Here is an 18,835-nt window from a genome sequence, read left to right on the forward strand (position 1 = left end):
GGTTATGACCAGTTTCAGCTAAAAATCGAAGTTTCGGTTAGATTTCGATTTCGGCCGGAATTGAAAGGGAGTTTCAACAATGTAACCGAAACTGATCAAGTTGTAACTCGCAAACGTAAACATTGAAAAATTATTATATTTTTCTCTTACACGATATAATATTATTTAATTACAATTATTAATATAAGATTGCACGTACAATAAAGCCAAAGTACCATGAGACCTACGGTACAAAGTATTTATTATTTATAATTTATTTTAATGTGAAAAATTTACATTTTTTAAAGATTTATATACTTTTTAGTTTTTACCGAAGATTTGTGTTTAAAAAATATGTTTTAAAATCTTTTTATTGAGATATAATATTGTTCCCTTATTATTCCTTTATTCAACTACATATCCAACTATCCTATTGAATAAATCATAATTTAAAAACTTGCGTTTAAAAAAGTCATACGTGCAATTTATTTTTATATGGAAAGTCATCGTACAACTTTTCGCAGTCAAACACTGGTCCAACTTATACGCATTCCTCTGGCCTTGGTAATTGGATTCACGTCGAGTTTCGAGCACAAAGTACGAGAAACTCGCAAACGTCGTCTCATTTCGACGGAAGGTTCGCGGGAGCATCAACAGGGCTGGTACTAGTCGATGAAAAATGAGCGACAAGACGGATGGTAGCATCTTCGGCGATAGTAGTATCCTTGCCATAAGGCGATGTAGGAAAACAAATGGTTTTGTGGATGTATATTTATTACGTCGTGCGACCTCGATTGTAGAAGTGCAGTCGAAACCGTGCGATCTGGCGTGCGTCTCGGATTCACACAAACGACGCCACGACGCGACAGAGAGAAACGTGGAACGAAAGAAATGAGACAAAGGAGATCGTAGACTTCTTCTTAAGGTACATGCGAACGTAGCAAGATGCGCGCAGCATTTTGTAAAAAAAACCTTGTAAAATTTTCTCCCAAAGCGAATAGAAAACGTGAGAACGATCAGGTGCATTTATTTGTTACTTTATTTTAGTTACTTAGGCCGTGTTCCGATATACACATGCACTGTCAGTACTGAAAATCTACAGTGCACGTTATACGTACTATAGATTTTTAATACTGGCTAAGCAAGTATTTGAAATACTCTTATTCGAAAAACAGTATTTTTAAAATAATTAAATTTTGTATTTTGTATTAAAAAAAAACTAAGATTAACAATCGATCTAATTATTTATAAATTATAAAATACATTATAAAATAAAACTTTCAATGTTTCAATTTTAAATACAAAATTTGTAATACTTCCTCATGTGATCCACTGAAATACAAAATATAAAACAGAGATTTGTATTATAAATACTATGTTTTAAATAAAAGTATTTTAAATACATGTCCAGCCCCGAGTAATGTATATTGAAACACACACCTCCACTAAAACAATATTTATGCCTTCACGATCTAATTATTGAACGATTTGGTGAATAGTATCATGAGGGTAAAATTCCTACAGCGTGCAAATAACGTAAAAGTTTGCAGAGGCACGACGAATTAGTAATTCTGACACCAAATATTTTCAGAGATCCTATTATCTGGGGTTATGATCCTCGCATACACCAACGAATATTATTCGAGCCGATGGAACCCAGAGGTCGTTTGGGGACCTGATTTTCCCGGGACAACTGCAGAATTTATATTCGGTCACTTTAAGCGGCACGTTCGTTCCGCGTCCCAATTAAGACAGTCTCGTCGCAATTAATAACTACGAGATTGCGAGTTATTATCTGAAATGCAGAGAGTTCATGATCAATCAAGATTGCACACAGATCGATGATATAACACTTTTGCGAATACTTTAGTTCCGATATATCGTGATTAATTAAGATTGCATGTAGATCGATAATATAACACTTTTGCAAATACTTCAGTCCTGATATATCGTGAGAGAAAAAGAGCGGATTTTCCGTTTGTGGGTTCAGCTGGTTTCCATTAGCGTTAATAAAAGAAGCAATACGATTTTAAACTTTTTCCATTATACACCAGATTTCGAATGCCTAATGGACACACCCTTAATTAAAGCTGTTTCACACGATCGTACAGGTTCTGCGATCGCAGATTACAGTTTGCAATTTCGTCGTCAAGGCTATGTTTTACGCGTTATTAAAAACCTTCTTCATAGTTGTATCGATATACTGCAATGGGCTCGTAATATGGTTCGGAGCTTGCTTACGAGAACATCGATCGTAACACAAAAGCACATTGTGATGCACCGCAATATTACCGTATCTGCCAAACGTTATTCGAAAGGCTGTAATGCTTTTTTAACACCGTATCCGATGTAACCCGGATTCAGCCTCTGTATATCGCATTATTTTACAATTTTTCAGATCGGTTTCTTTATTATACTTAACCCCTTGCAGATGGGCGTGCCTATCTGGACACACCCTTTTTTATTTTATGTATAAACTGTTCGCTTAATTGTTTTTATAAAACTTGATCAATGAATAACTTATTTTTAATGCTTTAATTTTAAGATGAAAAATAAAAAATTCAAAATGGTAAATCCAACATTAAAAAAATTTATTATATCTTAATAAATATTTTTTTTATTTGTAAATAAACATATACTTATAGCAAATAAATATTTACTTATAAATATTCAAAGAAATATTTATTAGAATATCGTAAACTTTTTTCAGTAAATATATATATGGCGAATAGATTTTTTTAAAAATAATCCAACAAAACAAGATTTTAGAAAATTCTTAATTGCAAAATATTACAACATTAAGTTTCCAAATTTATTTTATTTTAACTCATCAAAGCTATGTAAATAGTTTGATTTCCAAACTTTCTATTAGAAACCCTATGACATTATATCTTCTTTCATTGATCTTTTTAAAATTCGACATTTTTAGATTATACTCAAGTGCAAGAATTTCATAAACCTGAATTTCACGACAATTATAGATTACCTTTATGAAATTTGAATTTTAGAATTCTGCACAAATTTTGCTAAATTATCTAAAATTTAGCTAACTACAGATTTGAAAATAATTTTGTTGGACTATCAAAATAATTATTATATAGGATGTTCAAGCATAATAAGCAATGTTACAAAAAGTTTTGACATTGTAGCCAACTTCACCGTCTTATATATTTATTTCAATAGTTTAACAAAATTATTTTCAGATCTCTATACAACTAAATTTTTTAATAATTTAGCAAAACCGTTCTTTCCATGTGAGACTAAAATTACACAAATTTAGCAACCTCAGAAACTCTTTGAAAATGAGACCTTTTAAATTTCTTTATTAAAAAGCTTCCATCCTTAAAGAGTTAAAAACGCAAATATTCGATGTTAACTTACTTTCTATCGAAACCCGTACAAAGCAAAGCTCCTTTTCTTCAACGAGCTAAATTAATGCATTCTCGTGCGGATTAGTAACGACTGCAACTCGTAAAGTACTCCAACAGTGGATAACGTTAAATTTTATGGCAATCGTTAAGGAAATCACCCGTTCGTGTTTCTTTGTGCCCGGATTTCCAGGATTTTCTCTCACTCTTTCACCTGTATTTTTTGCATTTATATTTCGTCGCGGATGATTAATATCACACGTCGAATGGAGCCGCAAAAATCGCCGTCTGCGCTTAAACTAGGGGGAAAAAAACGGTTTTATCCGACGCAGCTGTCGATTCACATTTACGAACTGGATTATACGGTGAACGTGTAACGCACAGTCGTTTTAGTGGCACTAAAATCTCGGAGCCGGCTTACACACATTGCATTCGAGCAGCAAGGTGCAATCTGCGCTCTTGTAGGGATCGCGAAATGCCCGGTTAGTTTCCGCGAAGCGTTAGAGCACAATTAAAAACGAAGACCCGTTATTCTCAATTGAGAATAACGCGGCAGTAAGTGCTCGCACCGCAGGGAACATAAATCATGCGCGAATTCTTTCACACGCTGCGTTTCGCGATCTTTTTATTCACACGTAGCATGGCTTAATCTAAATTTCAAATAATCGTCAAAATGTATATCAAAGAGTATAGTCCTTTGAAATAAAGTTAGCTCTTTATTTCAACGCGGTATCGGATAAAAATTTTATTCTTATTTTAAGATAATAAAGAATTTATCAAATAAAGGAACACTTTGTCAAACATTACGTTAATGAACGAATAATTAGGTATTCTTAATTAATGTATGTAATTAATAATTAATGTGTGTAAAAATAAATCAATAAACAATACTAAAGAGAAGAAAATACGAATGTAGAATATCGCGATTGCTGCAAAAGACATTTAATTCCCCGCTCCACACTGCGCTGGCCTGATTGAACAGTAATAAATTGATAGAGTTATCTAAACCTTTCGAAATGTGCATGCTGCATGTTCGTTTGATCTCGACTATCAATATCTGTTATACGTCAATCAATATATGGATTAAATTTACTGAACTGTAATAATACACTCGTAAAGGGATATAAATAAATTTTATTTGTGCTGCCAGTGGTATAAATCTGGATTAAGTGGTTTTACTAATAATTTGTGCAATATATAAAAGATGTTTAAATTGTACAAATTAATAAAACAAGATGAAATTAATTTTGGCTAACTGTGTACATTCAATCAATAAACGAATTAACATTCTCAGCTTTTCAATCATTAGCAGTGTATTAACAATGATAACAATAATAAACATCAATCAAATGCAGTGCATATTGATTTAATTAAATACGATGTTGTTGATGTTCATGTGATTCGCGACAAATTGCGGCGTCCGGCGCGTCCCAAGAATTAATAAACGAAGAAGATGAACCATTGACGAACTATTTGTTATGGACAATTTGGTGAGTTTCATAATAGCCAGACGTGTTTTATGGAATGTTTCATTTTTTTTTTCTCTCATCAGAACATGATAAAACACAATATCATTCGGTTGTCCATCCACAAGATTTTATCTGGTCCAAAATGTCCATCGCAACCAAGTAAATTTATACGATATTGCTTTTTGTAATATAATTTTAATATAATTTTAATATAATTGTTTTAGATTTTGTAAGATTATTAGAGCATCCGATGAGGGCTGAATCATACAGCCGAAATATGTAATGCGCGCGTTATATATTTTAAATTTGTCGACATATTAAAGTAGAATTTATAATTAAAATGTAGCTCACCTCTTTATTCGAAGTTAGACAAATTATTATTTTGACTCTTATTAGTCCCTTATATTACACAACTGTCAATTTTATATTAAGAGTCCTTGTATTCAAAGTTTATTTCAATAAATGAAGACGAATAATCTGCAATATTTCGGAATGAATCGACATTCTTTAAGCGTCGATCCTTTAACTCTTTCGTTTGATTGGGATGTGATGTATGAAATCTGAAAGAGACAAAGACAGTCATTGTGTCGCAGACATTTAGTCCTCTCTCTCGTTAACCCCGAGCGTTAACCCTTCCACATAATCGAATCAATAACGGATGGTTAATTTTCTTCGTCGACCGGAATAAATCAGATCAGTCATGAAATTCCAACTCTAAAGATGCATAGCGGTAAAAAATTATTTATCACAATCGCACTTTTTGGCAACATCATATAAGTAAAATATACAATATATTGTATAATAATATATGTACGTACATATACATCATATATAATGATTTTCTGTAGATATTTTAAAGATATTATTTTTCTTATATAAACACACATCATATCAGTTAATAGAAAGCCTAATTCAATTCTCGAGATAGACAAACAGAAAATAGGAAATAATTATGTAGAATAAATGTAAATTAAGGAGAAATGGAGCACATAAATGGATCTGATTGTTTGGTTGGCCTAGATTAATTCAAAAGGTCTTTTGTCGTGCAGTCTACCAGAAATTCTGTCTTACTTATCCTTCGTCTTTTTTCCAAGATCTTTAGCTCACGATGTTGTCATCATCTCTTGACGATGTATTACCATTTCGCATTTCCTTTGAACTTTTATGTTTCATCCTTTCTCAACTGCTGTAAAGATTATTCTGAAATTGTACGAAGTAAGAAGGAATAGGTTTTCAATTTCCGCAATCTTGCAAAGAGGTGTGTATATGACGGTGGACAATCTGCTTTTGTGTCTAAAAGAGAACAAAGGAGAAACTATCGCGGCTGTGTAAAATTGTACAACCGTACAATCTCTGTACGCAACCTCGCAGTATTGGATATCCGATCTTTCGACAGCTACGAAGAAAATCAGGGATTGACCTCGGTGGACTTCCGGATCGTAAGAAAGCACTGTTACACGCTCACCAAGAAACATATCGGTCGTTCACGGATCCAAAAGATTCCTCTCGCACATGTCTTTTTCAGGATTACCCGAGAGATTGAAGAGTTATGACTGTTCTATCATTTTTAATAGAATTTTACAAATTTTCCTTCATGGAAGTTTTTGGAAATATCACAAGTTTCATAATTAATGTTAATTTATATGTGTTGTCGCAATTTAAAGAATTAATAAAGTATTATCTTTATCAATTATTTTATACAATTAAATTTTTGTATTTTCCATATATTCTAAAACTATCTTTTATAATATTTGAATAATTGTTATTTCGTGTCACTTTAAAAAATGCAAAAATTCAAAGTTATACTAGCTGTAGAACAATACGTAAAGTGCAATAAAGAAATGATGTCAGAATAAAGTATAGTGAGTACCTTCTCCCCACAACTTCCCAACACTGTATCGTTCGTTGCGGCAAAGCCACCTGCTCACCATTACAGCATAATTGTACCTTTTGTGTTTCAAGTATCCGTAAAATTTCTGAGTGCTTCGTAAGCTCAAGCGAAACCTTCACGCGGTTACAAAGTGTGCGAAATAAAGGGTCAAAAGGTTATGCGACTGCAATTTTATCGCCTCTTTATTCTTTCGCACTTGTTTAGTTTCTAAATTTTTATAATAAGAAATGAAATTTTCTGTAATGATAATTACATATTGTTTGTCTATGTTACTCAGAAAAACCTATAAGGTAAAAGAGGAAAAAGCGTTTTTATTGCCAAACAAATTTTGTATAAGTTTTAAACTTGTTGTGACATAAAAGTATAACCGGATGTAACATACTCAAATTTTGATATTTGGTTATATACTCAAATCTAAAAGCACTTTGATATATAACGTTTTTTATTTTGAGCGAATAGAAGTGCAGACATAAAATGATGAGCAAAGTGAATATACAATTTATTCCAACTTACATGACATACTCGTGTTTTTCGTGCTTTCAACACGAATTTCGCGTTTTCACGACAATCCCATTATAGCTACACGATTCAAACCGAATGCTGGTAGCTTACGTGGAAATCTAACCGAAATTGTCTTTTGGAGAATACAATTCGAATTTTTACCCACGTTTCTTACATTGCTAACAATGCACATCTTGCCTTAAAAGTCTTAAAACTTAAAAGCTAATCGTTACGTTAGAATACGTTAAAACGCTAATATTGTATAAAAAAAGTTGAAATGCAAATATAAAAATACTAATTGTTATTACGTCATTGAAACTAGAAAAAATATTTTAATTAAAAGCAAGAGAATAACTTTATAGTGATTTATTTGACGATATGTTTCAGAAATAACAATCAATCTGCCTCCTTTGCGAATTCCGTATTTAAGGCATCACCGTGTTACGGATTGGGATCCATATTTTGAAAATGCAGATGGTCAGGGTATTAATGGCTCCCAAAACGTGGCGTTGCACTTAGGCGCAACAGCCTATCTCGATTGTCGCGTCGCTATGCTTTCTGGGAAGAAGGTGCGTATCATGTTAAATTATCAATAAACGAGTCGATGCTAGTTGTGAGTGATTAGAATAATAATATTTAAGTATTTTCTGCATGGAAAGTACGATTTTGCTAAAGTATTTAAAAAGAACATAATATTTTTAAAAAAGCATTTTTTGCTCACTAATGGAACGTAAAAAACATATAGTAAATCTTATAGATTTCGATCTGCTGAACACGATGGTCCTATTAGTTTTCATTGAAAATATGAAGAACATCGTCGTTCTTCAAGTTAAAGTCCTCATTTTCACTGAAAAATAGGACTTTAATTTGAAAAATGACGACGTTTCCCATGTTTTCAATGAAAATGAGAACTTCAATCTGAAAAATGACAAATGTTCAGCACATTTTCAATGAAAACTAATAGTACCATCATATTCAGTAGATCGAAAAATCTATAAAATTCACTATTTTTTATGTTTCCATTATTGGGCAAAAATGTCCTTTTTTAATATTGTTCTTTAAGCAGACATTAAAAAAAATGTTGTACTATTAAAATAATTGTGTAAGAAACTCAAGCATCATAAACTGAAAAAAGTTTTGACATTTTCAGCTTGAGCGTCCTACTACTATTTTAATAATCCAAAAAAAATTATTTTCAAATTTGTATGTAATTAAATTTTTAAATATTACAACAAAACCGCTCTTTTCGTGTATAATTACACACAATTTTTTGATTGTTCTACTATAGAAATAATCTAGAATAATCAGTTGAAATAACACTCAACAGAATAACACTAAAACTAATTCTTTTACCACTTTAATGTATTACTTATATCTTTACTGTTCAAATTTTACTATCTTCGATAATCTTGATCGATTTATAACAGTATCAGCGATGATTGATTAACTCTGTCTAACAACAGATGCTACTGGTAAGTTTAAACGAAATAATTAAGCTGATTGGAAATGGTAACCTTTAAAGGTCTTGTCTGACCATACGCGTAGCGTAACTACTTGCTGCATCTTGCGTTGTACGAATCTAATCTTGACACGGTGGATAAACATTTTCACGGATTTCAGGTAATGTGGTTACGACAGAACACCGATTGGGCATCCCTCTTAACTCTTGGGAACACTACACATATATCGGACTCAAGATACAGCGTGAGCTTTCAGTATCCAAACAATTGGAGATTGGCCATTTCCGGTGTGCGGAGAGAAGATCATGGAGTATACGTTTGCCAAGTGAATACGCATCCACCGAGAATGCTGGTCACGAACGTCACCATTCTTGGTAATGTCATGTTTTTACAAGAAAATAAAAGAAATCGCGGGCAAGCAGTAGATATACATAGAAATGGTTTATCTGATACACAAGCATGTGTTGTGATAAGAAAAACGCAATAACAGCGCAGGCGTTGCTTTTAAATTCCTTGAATATGAGAGAAGATATATTAGGTGTAGTAAAAAGAAATCTATTACTTTTACTACACCTAATATTTTACTAATGTCGCAAAACCTTTTATTGATTATATATTTTCTTTATACGTATTGAGTTGCAACAAAAATTCGTAGCACATTACTTCATTTGTATGTCTTTAAAAAAAAACGTTTACCATTATATACTGATAGAAAAGATTGGCTAAATATGGTATAGCATTTTTAATTAAATGCAGAAGCATTTAAAAAATAATTTTTTAGGAAAAACTTTAAGCTTTCACAGCAGAAAGTCAAAATCATTTTCATAAGTTCTTTTTGAGCATGTATATTTGCCTACAAAACGCAAAGAGGATTTCCTATTTTGTCCAGCTGTAATTTTCTATAATATACATATATGAAAAAATTACTAAACTTACAAAAGATATAGTGACGTTTCAAAAGTAGAAATTTTAGGTTTTAAATTTCTTTTTTTTTTTTAATTAAATTTCATTTATTTTTAACGAAGTTACAATTGTTAAAATTTTAAAGTTTTTAGCGCTACAAACTGTTGTTTCAACCCAATACAATGAATCTATTGTGTTCTCTTAGCTATATTATTGTTATTATTATTACAGCTAGTCATCTTTATTTTAAAAACGATTCCGCTTATCGATCGATTATCCATTTTTACATCAATCACAATTCATGTCGAAAAAACGAAAACGCTCGAAATTGTTTACCATACATATATGTTTCGGCTTGCAAAATATTCTAGTGGCACATCAGCGTAACAAATATAAACAGTTATACGAGCAATGCGGTATGCATTAACCTGCGGGTATAAACATCAGAAATACAGTACGATACGGCGGATATTACTCGGCAAAACGTGACGAAAAATTAGAATCTCGGTATAAATGAAGCAGGAAAATTAAATAATGAATTTTTAATTACTATAGTGAGAGAGTAGGAATTGCTTTTTCAGACATGTCTAAATTATACATAAATTTTCTCAATTGTATTTGATAAATTAATTAATTTAGGAATTCTCTCTCTCTCCCTCTTTCTGTTTGTCTTATATTTTACTTGTTTATTAATAATAATTGATATATCACGTGTGTTTTTAATTTCTGCCTATATTTTAAAAAGAGAGAGAAAGAGAGAGGAGGGAAGAATAATAAAAAGCATAAGGAATAAATTATGAATTTCTATCAGTCCGCTGGAATGATAGGTCTTGACACTTTTTACGTATAATTTTGATTTGAAATCAACATGCCCTCCGGATATTTTTGAGTGATATATTACGAAGAATTGGTATAATACGGTGACATCGGTAGCATGTATTGTTTTCCATTTCGGGACGCGAAATCCTACGTATACATCGCGAATTGCCGGCTGTCGCGGTGCACCTAAACGGAAACACAGTCGCGAATTTAAATTCCGCCCTCGTAAAGATTCAATTACCGTGAGAATATCTTGCGCCATTCTGCCTGGAAACAAGCCAGCAGCAGTTGTATCACGTAGTGCGACTCTTTGCAATGGCAACGATGCAACTTTATTTTATCTCTCTTCCCGCGCATCTCGACAAACGAGTTTGCATGTGGCGATATTCTGGCAGTGTTACTCTCGGTACCTCCTAGCGATACCTTCTTTTACATGCTGGAGTTCAATTACGAAATATAAATATTAATTATGAAATTATACATATATATATATATATATAAAAAACAAAAAATAAAACGTAAACATGAAAGGAATGTTCTTATCAAAATTTTCAGAACAATACCCAATATTGTCAAATGTGAATATGTATAACCAAAATTTTATAATTTTCGCTATTGAATTACATATGTATTTTCCATATATCCGCACACACGTAATCAAAAAGCGGAAAATATGGTAAAAAGCGAAATATGCACTAAAAAAATGCATTAATAAATATTTGTTAAATATAAACTTTATTTTATACAAAGGCCATTAATTTTGATTTAATTTAACCATCCCGTTTTTTATTGAAAAAATAATTTACTGTAAATAAATGTTCAATTAGTGTTGAAAAAAATATGTATTAAAATTTAGTAAATTTTTTCGTCAGTATATAGAAAGATTCATCATCAGTCACAGGTATTATTCAGTAGTATGTCTTTGCCCTTATAGCGCCGGATATTAGAATCATCGACGAAGCCAGGCATGAGTTACGGGACCGATACTACAAGACCGGAAGCGGAATCGAGCTAGCGTGCGTCGTCCGGCCGTCCTGCCCCGACTCGAGAGTGCCGTATCCCGTGTGGCGAAAAAATAGCGAGATGTTGCCGGATCACGTCAACGTTTATCACATTAATGGGTGAGCATATATCGTGAAGTAGCGATGGATCGAAGAGGAGCTCGCCCGGAGACGAATGTACGACCGCGTTCGTCTGAATTGCAGGCGCGCGCACGTACGTGTAGGTGCACGGGCACGTACAGATCGACATTGTCTACTCGCAAATACACGTAGATAGCTCTCATCCTCATGTAACGCCGACGGCATTACCTTCTAAACCCGGAGGGCGTACGCGTTGACGAGCGATAGTACGCTTTGTGCGACGCGACCGCTCCGCGATTGATCTACCTCGAGATTTGCTACGACACGTATTGAAAATTTATCTCTCTTTCGGTTAGACAGAACTGGAGCAATCTACCTGTGAATTTTATCGTTCTTGCAACACGGTCAACAGACGCGGAACTCAAGTTCGGTTGAATTAGTATTCAAAGGCTATTTGTGCCCGCTTTACTGCATATATGGTAACGTGGCGTTTGGATTATCATGCAATTCTTTATTCAATGTCCGCATGTAAGTCGGTTCCGCTAGAGATCTCTCATAGAATATTTATACATCTCCATGTTTCAGACGCACATAAATATACATACGCATAGCTGTATAATGTAGCTGATACCGCCCACAAAGAGATTACATATTCTCAATATATTTTTTAAATTTTTGTCGTTAAAATTCAACAGACAAAAGCTAGCTACTATAGATATCGTCGCGCGTGTGCTATACATCGAGTAATATAACAACCGATATTTCAGGTCGAACGAGGATCTGGTGACGAGGCTCTACATCGAACGAGCGAAAAAGACTGACAGCGGGGAATATACGTGCTCAGTAAGCCAATTCAGCACGACCGCGGTGCATATTCACGTCCTAAATGGTAAATTAAATAATAGAAAGTCAAAACGAGCAAAATTAACAAATACAAATAGCGTTGTTTTCTCTAACATTCTTGTTAAAAGAAACATAAAATGTCTACTTTAACTTAAATATACATTTTCTAAAAAAAAAACTTAATGTAGGATGAGGTGGTATAATTTCAAAAACGACATAATTCTGAACAAAATAAGATTCAATTTCAAGGTTCAGGTTTCGTAACTATGATCTCATTGTGTTAGAAGATACTAATGGGTATCACAAAACAAAAAAAACCAAACATGAACTTTGAAAATTGGATTCAAATCTTATTTTGTCCAGAAATGTATCGAGTTTGAAATCGTACTTCTCTCTCTCTCTCTCTGTCTATGTTCTTATATTTATATTTTCTAAAATATGTTAAATGTCTACACGGAAAGAATGGTTTTATTAAATCTAAATTCTAAAAATTTAGCTATAATAGATATAAATCTGAAAAAAATATATATATAATTTTGTTAAACTAACAAAAATAATTATGTAAGACCCTTAAACTAGTTGATAGAATGTTGGAACTTTTCGCTCATGTTTAAGTTTTATATATAATTTTTTTGATGGTCCAACAAAATTTTTAAATCTGTATTTAGCTACATTTTTAGCACTCATTTCTTTTTATACAAACACTTCGCTATTTACACATAAAAAAAAGAAATTAGAATGTGTGTGTGTTGTGTGTGTGTGTGTGTGTGTGTTAAATATAATCTTTAACATTATTATTTAATATTACAGATGATTATTATATTATTATATTTTTTAATATTAATATAATAATATTAATCTTAAAAATGTTTGAACAAAGTATTTGTTCTTTTTCGATGATGGAACATCCTAATACGGGTCAGGACTTATCTCTCATGAAATTTTCATAACAATGGATTTTTTCCGGTATTAGGTTGTTAGTCCAATCCCCAGCCTGCGAAATCCAAACATATGTATTACATATATCCACTCATATCAGACCTACAGTTTAACGCCGGATCCAAATGGTGTAAAATATTTTTTAGATATAATATCATACATTTAACTCTGATGTCGTTAATGTCTCTCCAATTGCAGGTGAAAAACAAGCTGCTGTTCACGATCAATGGAATGCAGCACGTACCAATTGTTACACAGCTTTTACTGAGTTGTGCGTTGTGTTTGCCAGTTTATTTCTTTATACATGGCAAAGTTATTCTCTATGAAACTCATTGCCAATATTACATCAATTTACAACAAGTTACATATATTTCGACACTTCTGTATAAATTGTGTATTTTGATCTCAAGCAAAAAAATACGTACATACTTTTGATGAATTATATGCATCAGTATTGTTGTAAATGCAAACCCGTTGAATAAATCTATGTCAGTATTATAAGACTATAAATATATAAAAAATAGATATTGATATTAAAATAAATATTGTATTTCTACATGTCAGAGTCCTATTATTTTCTCTTTTAAAAAATTTAATTCAGGTTGTTCCTTTTGAAAACTTTTCATATTTTCCTTTTAAAAACTTTACATTTTAAACATAAGAACTCGTTAATTGTACGTATTAATTTATATACGTATGTCTTCGGCAGTTTTTGATTGAATAACCTTTTAAATATCATAGGAAAAATGTATCCACAGAAGATCAGTAAAAGCAAAGCTTTACCGACCGATGTAAATAAAGCTTATAAAAGCTTACTTTGCAAACCGATGATCGTTTTTATGCCAGCAGTAGAAAACAACGATATCATATTTTATTTTTATAAACTATCTAGCTTATCAATTTTAGTAAAATACGATTGCTACTATTAACTACTATAAAAATATAAATATACATGTATTATGTAATATCTTATTGAGCAAAATTACATTCTAAAAGTTTCATTAATTTGGCTTCATTATCTTCGTTAAATCTATAAAAAATGAACAGTATGTAAATAACAATTAAGATTAATTTTTCTACTTTAATACTATTAATATAAATGAATTATTACTGTTTGAAATATTTTGCATCCTATAGAGATCGTACGTTATATTGAAGGATGATGATAGAATAAAAGCTTTGTTGCATCAAGATGAACTTTCAGAAACGAGTGGCTTGTTAAAAGTTAATACCACGTTAAAAGTTTCAACGATATCCATCATCATCTATATTATTAATAGGAAAATACGCCATAAAATCTGTCTATCGAGTTATATGTAGCATAGAATGCACTGTCTGTGAGAGTTGACTACGTTGAAATTAGATGCGCTTGCCTCTTGCGATGCTTCACTATGGGTACATCGTAACATTCTTGGTATACCATATTTCTTAGTGTCCGTTATCTGTAGTGCTTCTTCCGCTACAAAATCTCAAACAAGTAAGTTATGGAAGTTCTTTATAGTTAGGCATATACTCTGAACAGGTGTCTTGTACAGAAGCTTAAAGGTTTGCCGCGACCACAAACTCTCGCGAAATTTGCAGTGTTGCCAAATAGTGATTTTCTTGGTCCATTAACACAGACGATTTAAATACGCAAGGTTGAACCGCAAGCGTTAATTATGGTTGCGCACTTAGAGAAAAACTTTGATATATTTGTAACTATAATTACATATACTACTATAATTATTATAATAATCATTTTAGAGAGAGATTGCGAATTATATATATACTATATATACGTTGATACAATTACATGTAGTTATTATTACTAACACTATAGTAGTCGTAATGTTAATTACAGTAACATAATTATAATTACGAATACCAAAAGTTTGTCTCTCTCAGTCCAGTAAGTTTTATATACCATATGTTTTTAATTGTCATTTTAATCAACTGACACTTGAGTGAAGTTTCTTGATAATTAGCCCGGAAAGACACAAGCTTTACCTTTTTCAATCTTCTGTAAAATTTCACTACTCTTTGAACAGAAACGTATCGATCTAAGATGCGATGTTACTTTCCCGCATCTCTCTGAGGTCGTGTTTTTAGCCTTTCAGCCTTAATGGTGCCTTTCAGATCCACTTAAAAGAATGTTTATAAAATATGATGGGCGCAGCAGAAAACTTGAACTATAGCTTGTGGTTGGGCAGGTAGTGTTGGTGTATGCGACGCGCTGCGACACCTATAAGCCGGCTTCGTCAAAGTTATCGAAGAATTTATCGCGACGACGAGGTGAGATACAAACTTTTATAACGACGTATAAATCGCGAGTCTTCAATCGATCGCTGTAGTCGACTTTTTTGTGGCTTATGAATATTTCTAGCGGTCACACACAGCTTCAGAATTCAGATCGCGCACCTACGTTGAGGTTTTCTTATCTTTAAAAAACGGGTTGAGACTAGTAATAGATCGACTGCAGATTTTTACATTTTATACGCTTCTTCTGACGAATAGAAGATTTTGTTTCAATAAACATAAATAAGTAAATTATGATTGTACAATAAATAATAGCATACATTTTGCAATTAGCTTTCAGGACACATAATTATGAAATTACAATATTAGGAACGGATTCCAATAATCAGAATTCATTTCGAATGTTCTATAATATATGCCTAGATTATTTTAAAGAAACTATGGTCTTTCTTACACAATTGTAGGATTTAGAGGATAATTAGGATTAGATATCTTCCGCGAAGATATCTAACATCTATTGTATAAAAATTCGTAAAATTAGAAAAAAATAGATATTTTAATTCAGTGCCTTCCAAGATTCGTAATTCTGAACATTGACTTGATGCGAGTATATCTGTGTTCATCCCTATATTGCCTTCTTTTCTTCTCTATCATTATTAAGAAAAAAGAAGCCAATAGGTATAAATATCGACCATTAAGTCAATGTTCACAATTATAAATCTTGGACAGACTTGTTCTAATTCATAGAACTAGAAAAAAATGAAAAGTATAAAGTTTAAACAGAAAAAGTTAATCTACAAGAAATGAACATAAAATGCGCAAACTACTTCTCACAATTTTTGACTACTGATAGTGAGTTATCGAATTGCAGAACGATGGCAGCGTTTTCTGGTTGCCAATTGTAACGAACGGATGCGGTAAAGTAGAAAGGCAGGATAAGCAATGATAGGGATTAGACCAGATACGTACATTGGCATAAAACTTTCAGCCCGTCTCGTCTGCATCCGAAATGCGCATCGTATAATTAAATTCCTCTGGTCAATATCGGATCGACGAACAATCCAATCGGTAAGACGGAAACAGTTCTTTTAGCTGAAGATAAAACCAATGTTGAAATACCTAAAATTTCTCTTCTCACTGCTTTCAACAGGCAAAGAATAATGGTTGGAACGGCAACGACAAATCTATTACACCGAGAAAAATCCCACGTTTCTTTCCCCCTGGCTTCCACGTGGATAATTGAAGTACAACGATTAGACATTGCAGAAACTATTATTGATCTTCATTCAACGTTTTATAAAATATAAATTTAAAAAATTAAATTATTATAACAATTCCTAAAATTTTTACTTATTAATACTTTTGTATAACACTGTTTCATATTTGAAATATATTTATTTCTATATTATCGTATGTTTATATAATATTATAGCGCGACCACGAAAAGTTATCTTCCCACGCAAATATTTCTCTAGCGAATTCGCTCTATCCGATATTCTCTTCCCTTTGTAAATTACTTGTCAAAGCAACGTCTGTGTCTGCCAAGGGACTACGTTGTATTGTCGCTTGTAAACTGTTCTATTTTCTCTAAATTATTCTTCAATGCCTTGGGATTAATGGAACCGGTTAGAATAAATTTCAATACCGGTAGACAGTTTTAATCGTCGTCTTTCAGCGTCAGTCTTCTTTGCATTAACGTAAACTCATGGGACCGAAACTCGGAGTATCCGACCTCCATAGCATTCTTTTTAACATTGTTTATTCACATTTCTTGCATTGAAATGAGAAAAATTCCCTCAAAAAATCGTTTTTGATATAAATTATGCGAAACATGAACAATATTATTTTATACACAAAAATCACATTAATAACAATATAATATTAATGCAATAACAATTTTGTATCTGGATAAGGAATATATTTATTATAAAATGATGTGACATTTTAAATAAAATTTGTGATCTGCAATTATATGGGTATATTTATAAAAAAAATAAAGATAGAAATCTTAATCTCTTATAAAATGAAACTGATAATTGTTATGCAATTCATATCAAAATAGTACTTTGATAAAACAATAATAACGATATAATGAATTATCTTACAATTAGAGCCGTATTTACACAATTAAATTTTTGGAAAGAATTTGTTCAATAATTGAGAAAAATATTTCATTTGTAATATATTTAAAATATTTAAAAATATCATATAGGTAATTTTGTAAATAAAAGAACCTGAGAAATCAAATTATCTATATTATATATTCGTAAAAATGCACAATTATTTATAAATTATGATTTAAAAATATATTGCAATATATTAAAGTATTTAAAAAATATAAAATATAGGGATCAAGCATAATAATACATTCAGCATAATAGAATTTTAAGTGTAAAAAAACAAACGTTTTTTGAAATAACTATGAAATATTTATATTTCAAATTGACCTTATATAATTTTTGACAAATATTATCAAAAAATTTTGTTTTGAAGAAATTTCTGCGTTATAACGAATCATTTTAACACAATTGTTACGAAATTTTCGTCAATTTATTATGTCATTGTTTTTATATCATTTATTATGTCATTGTGCAATGTTTCTACAATTTGCTTATCGAGGTGAGTTAATAATGCTTGCATATGTATAACATTGTATATTTTTTTATCAATATTAGCAATTATTATCAATGTTTTTATTGTTTAACCAAATAAAATTAGGACGATCTGCAATCATTGCTTGTACCATATATTTTTGCAAAATTCATTATTTATTCAAAACTAAATTTACAGTAATCTCGATCACTAGGTGTGATATTTTACGCGGCACAAGCCCATTCATAATGTATAGCAATCACAATTATTATATTATCAATATCGCTGTGCCGGACACGAGGGAATGACCGTATCGTTTGCTGTATTGCAGCGCAATGAAATGCGATTTAGTGCGCAAAATGGACAACCTCACATGGAGAGTGTGTATATACGATACAATCGTAAATAGCCACGCTTTCTCGCCCGCATATAATTATTTCTGTGTATAAATCGTTTCTGCTGCAGTAAAATCCCTTGTTTTTTCTTGTTACATCTCGCGTGCGTATATGGTAACCATAATGTAAATAATATACAATTACACAATGGGCGACCCAAATGTCAATGCATTTAAATTTAGCACGATGCTCTATCCTCTTTTGCACGTTGATATATAAAAGAGATTTTTACGTTTGAATTCTGTTCACCTCATTTTGTATTTTCAAGATTATAACATCTAGGTCGTTCTCTTACTTCTAAAAGTAATATAACTGAAAAAATTATGATATCCAGGAAAGGGAAAAAAACTATTTTTTTC

At 31.8% G+C, this 18,835-nt stretch overlaps 1 protein-coding gene across 1 annotated transcript in view; it reads left to right on the forward strand.

Annotated features, from left to right (window-relative positions):
• The window catches only part of LOC108778438 (uncharacterized), a 28,207-nt gene extending 14,611 nt beyond the window's left edge, over positions 1 to 13,596 (forward strand). The window contains exons 3-7 of the mRNA XM_018545617.1: positions 7,596 to 7,777; positions 8,829 to 9,042; positions 11,325 to 11,511; positions 12,240 to 12,361; positions 13,453 to 13,596. Of these exons, the coding sequence (XP_018401119.1) occupies positions 7,596 to 7,777; positions 8,829 to 9,042; positions 11,325 to 11,511; positions 12,240 to 12,361; positions 13,453 to 13,580 (833 nt within the window). The 3' untranslated portion in view covers positions 13,581 to 13,596. The remainder of the gene's footprint in view (positions 1 to 7,595; positions 7,778 to 8,828; positions 9,043 to 11,324; positions 11,512 to 12,239; positions 12,362 to 13,452) is intronic.
• The last annotated feature ends 5,239 nt before the right edge of the window (positions 13,597 to 18,835 follow it).

This window comes from Cyphomyrmex costatus, unplaced genomic scaffold (assembly GCF_001594065.2).
Source record: "Cyphomyrmex costatus isolate MS0001 unplaced genomic scaffold, Ccosl1.0 scaffold5, whole genome shotgun sequence".
In the NCBI taxonomy this organism is placed as follows: domain Eukaryota; kingdom Metazoa; phylum Arthropoda; class Insecta; order Hymenoptera; family Formicidae; genus Cyphomyrmex; species Cyphomyrmex costatus.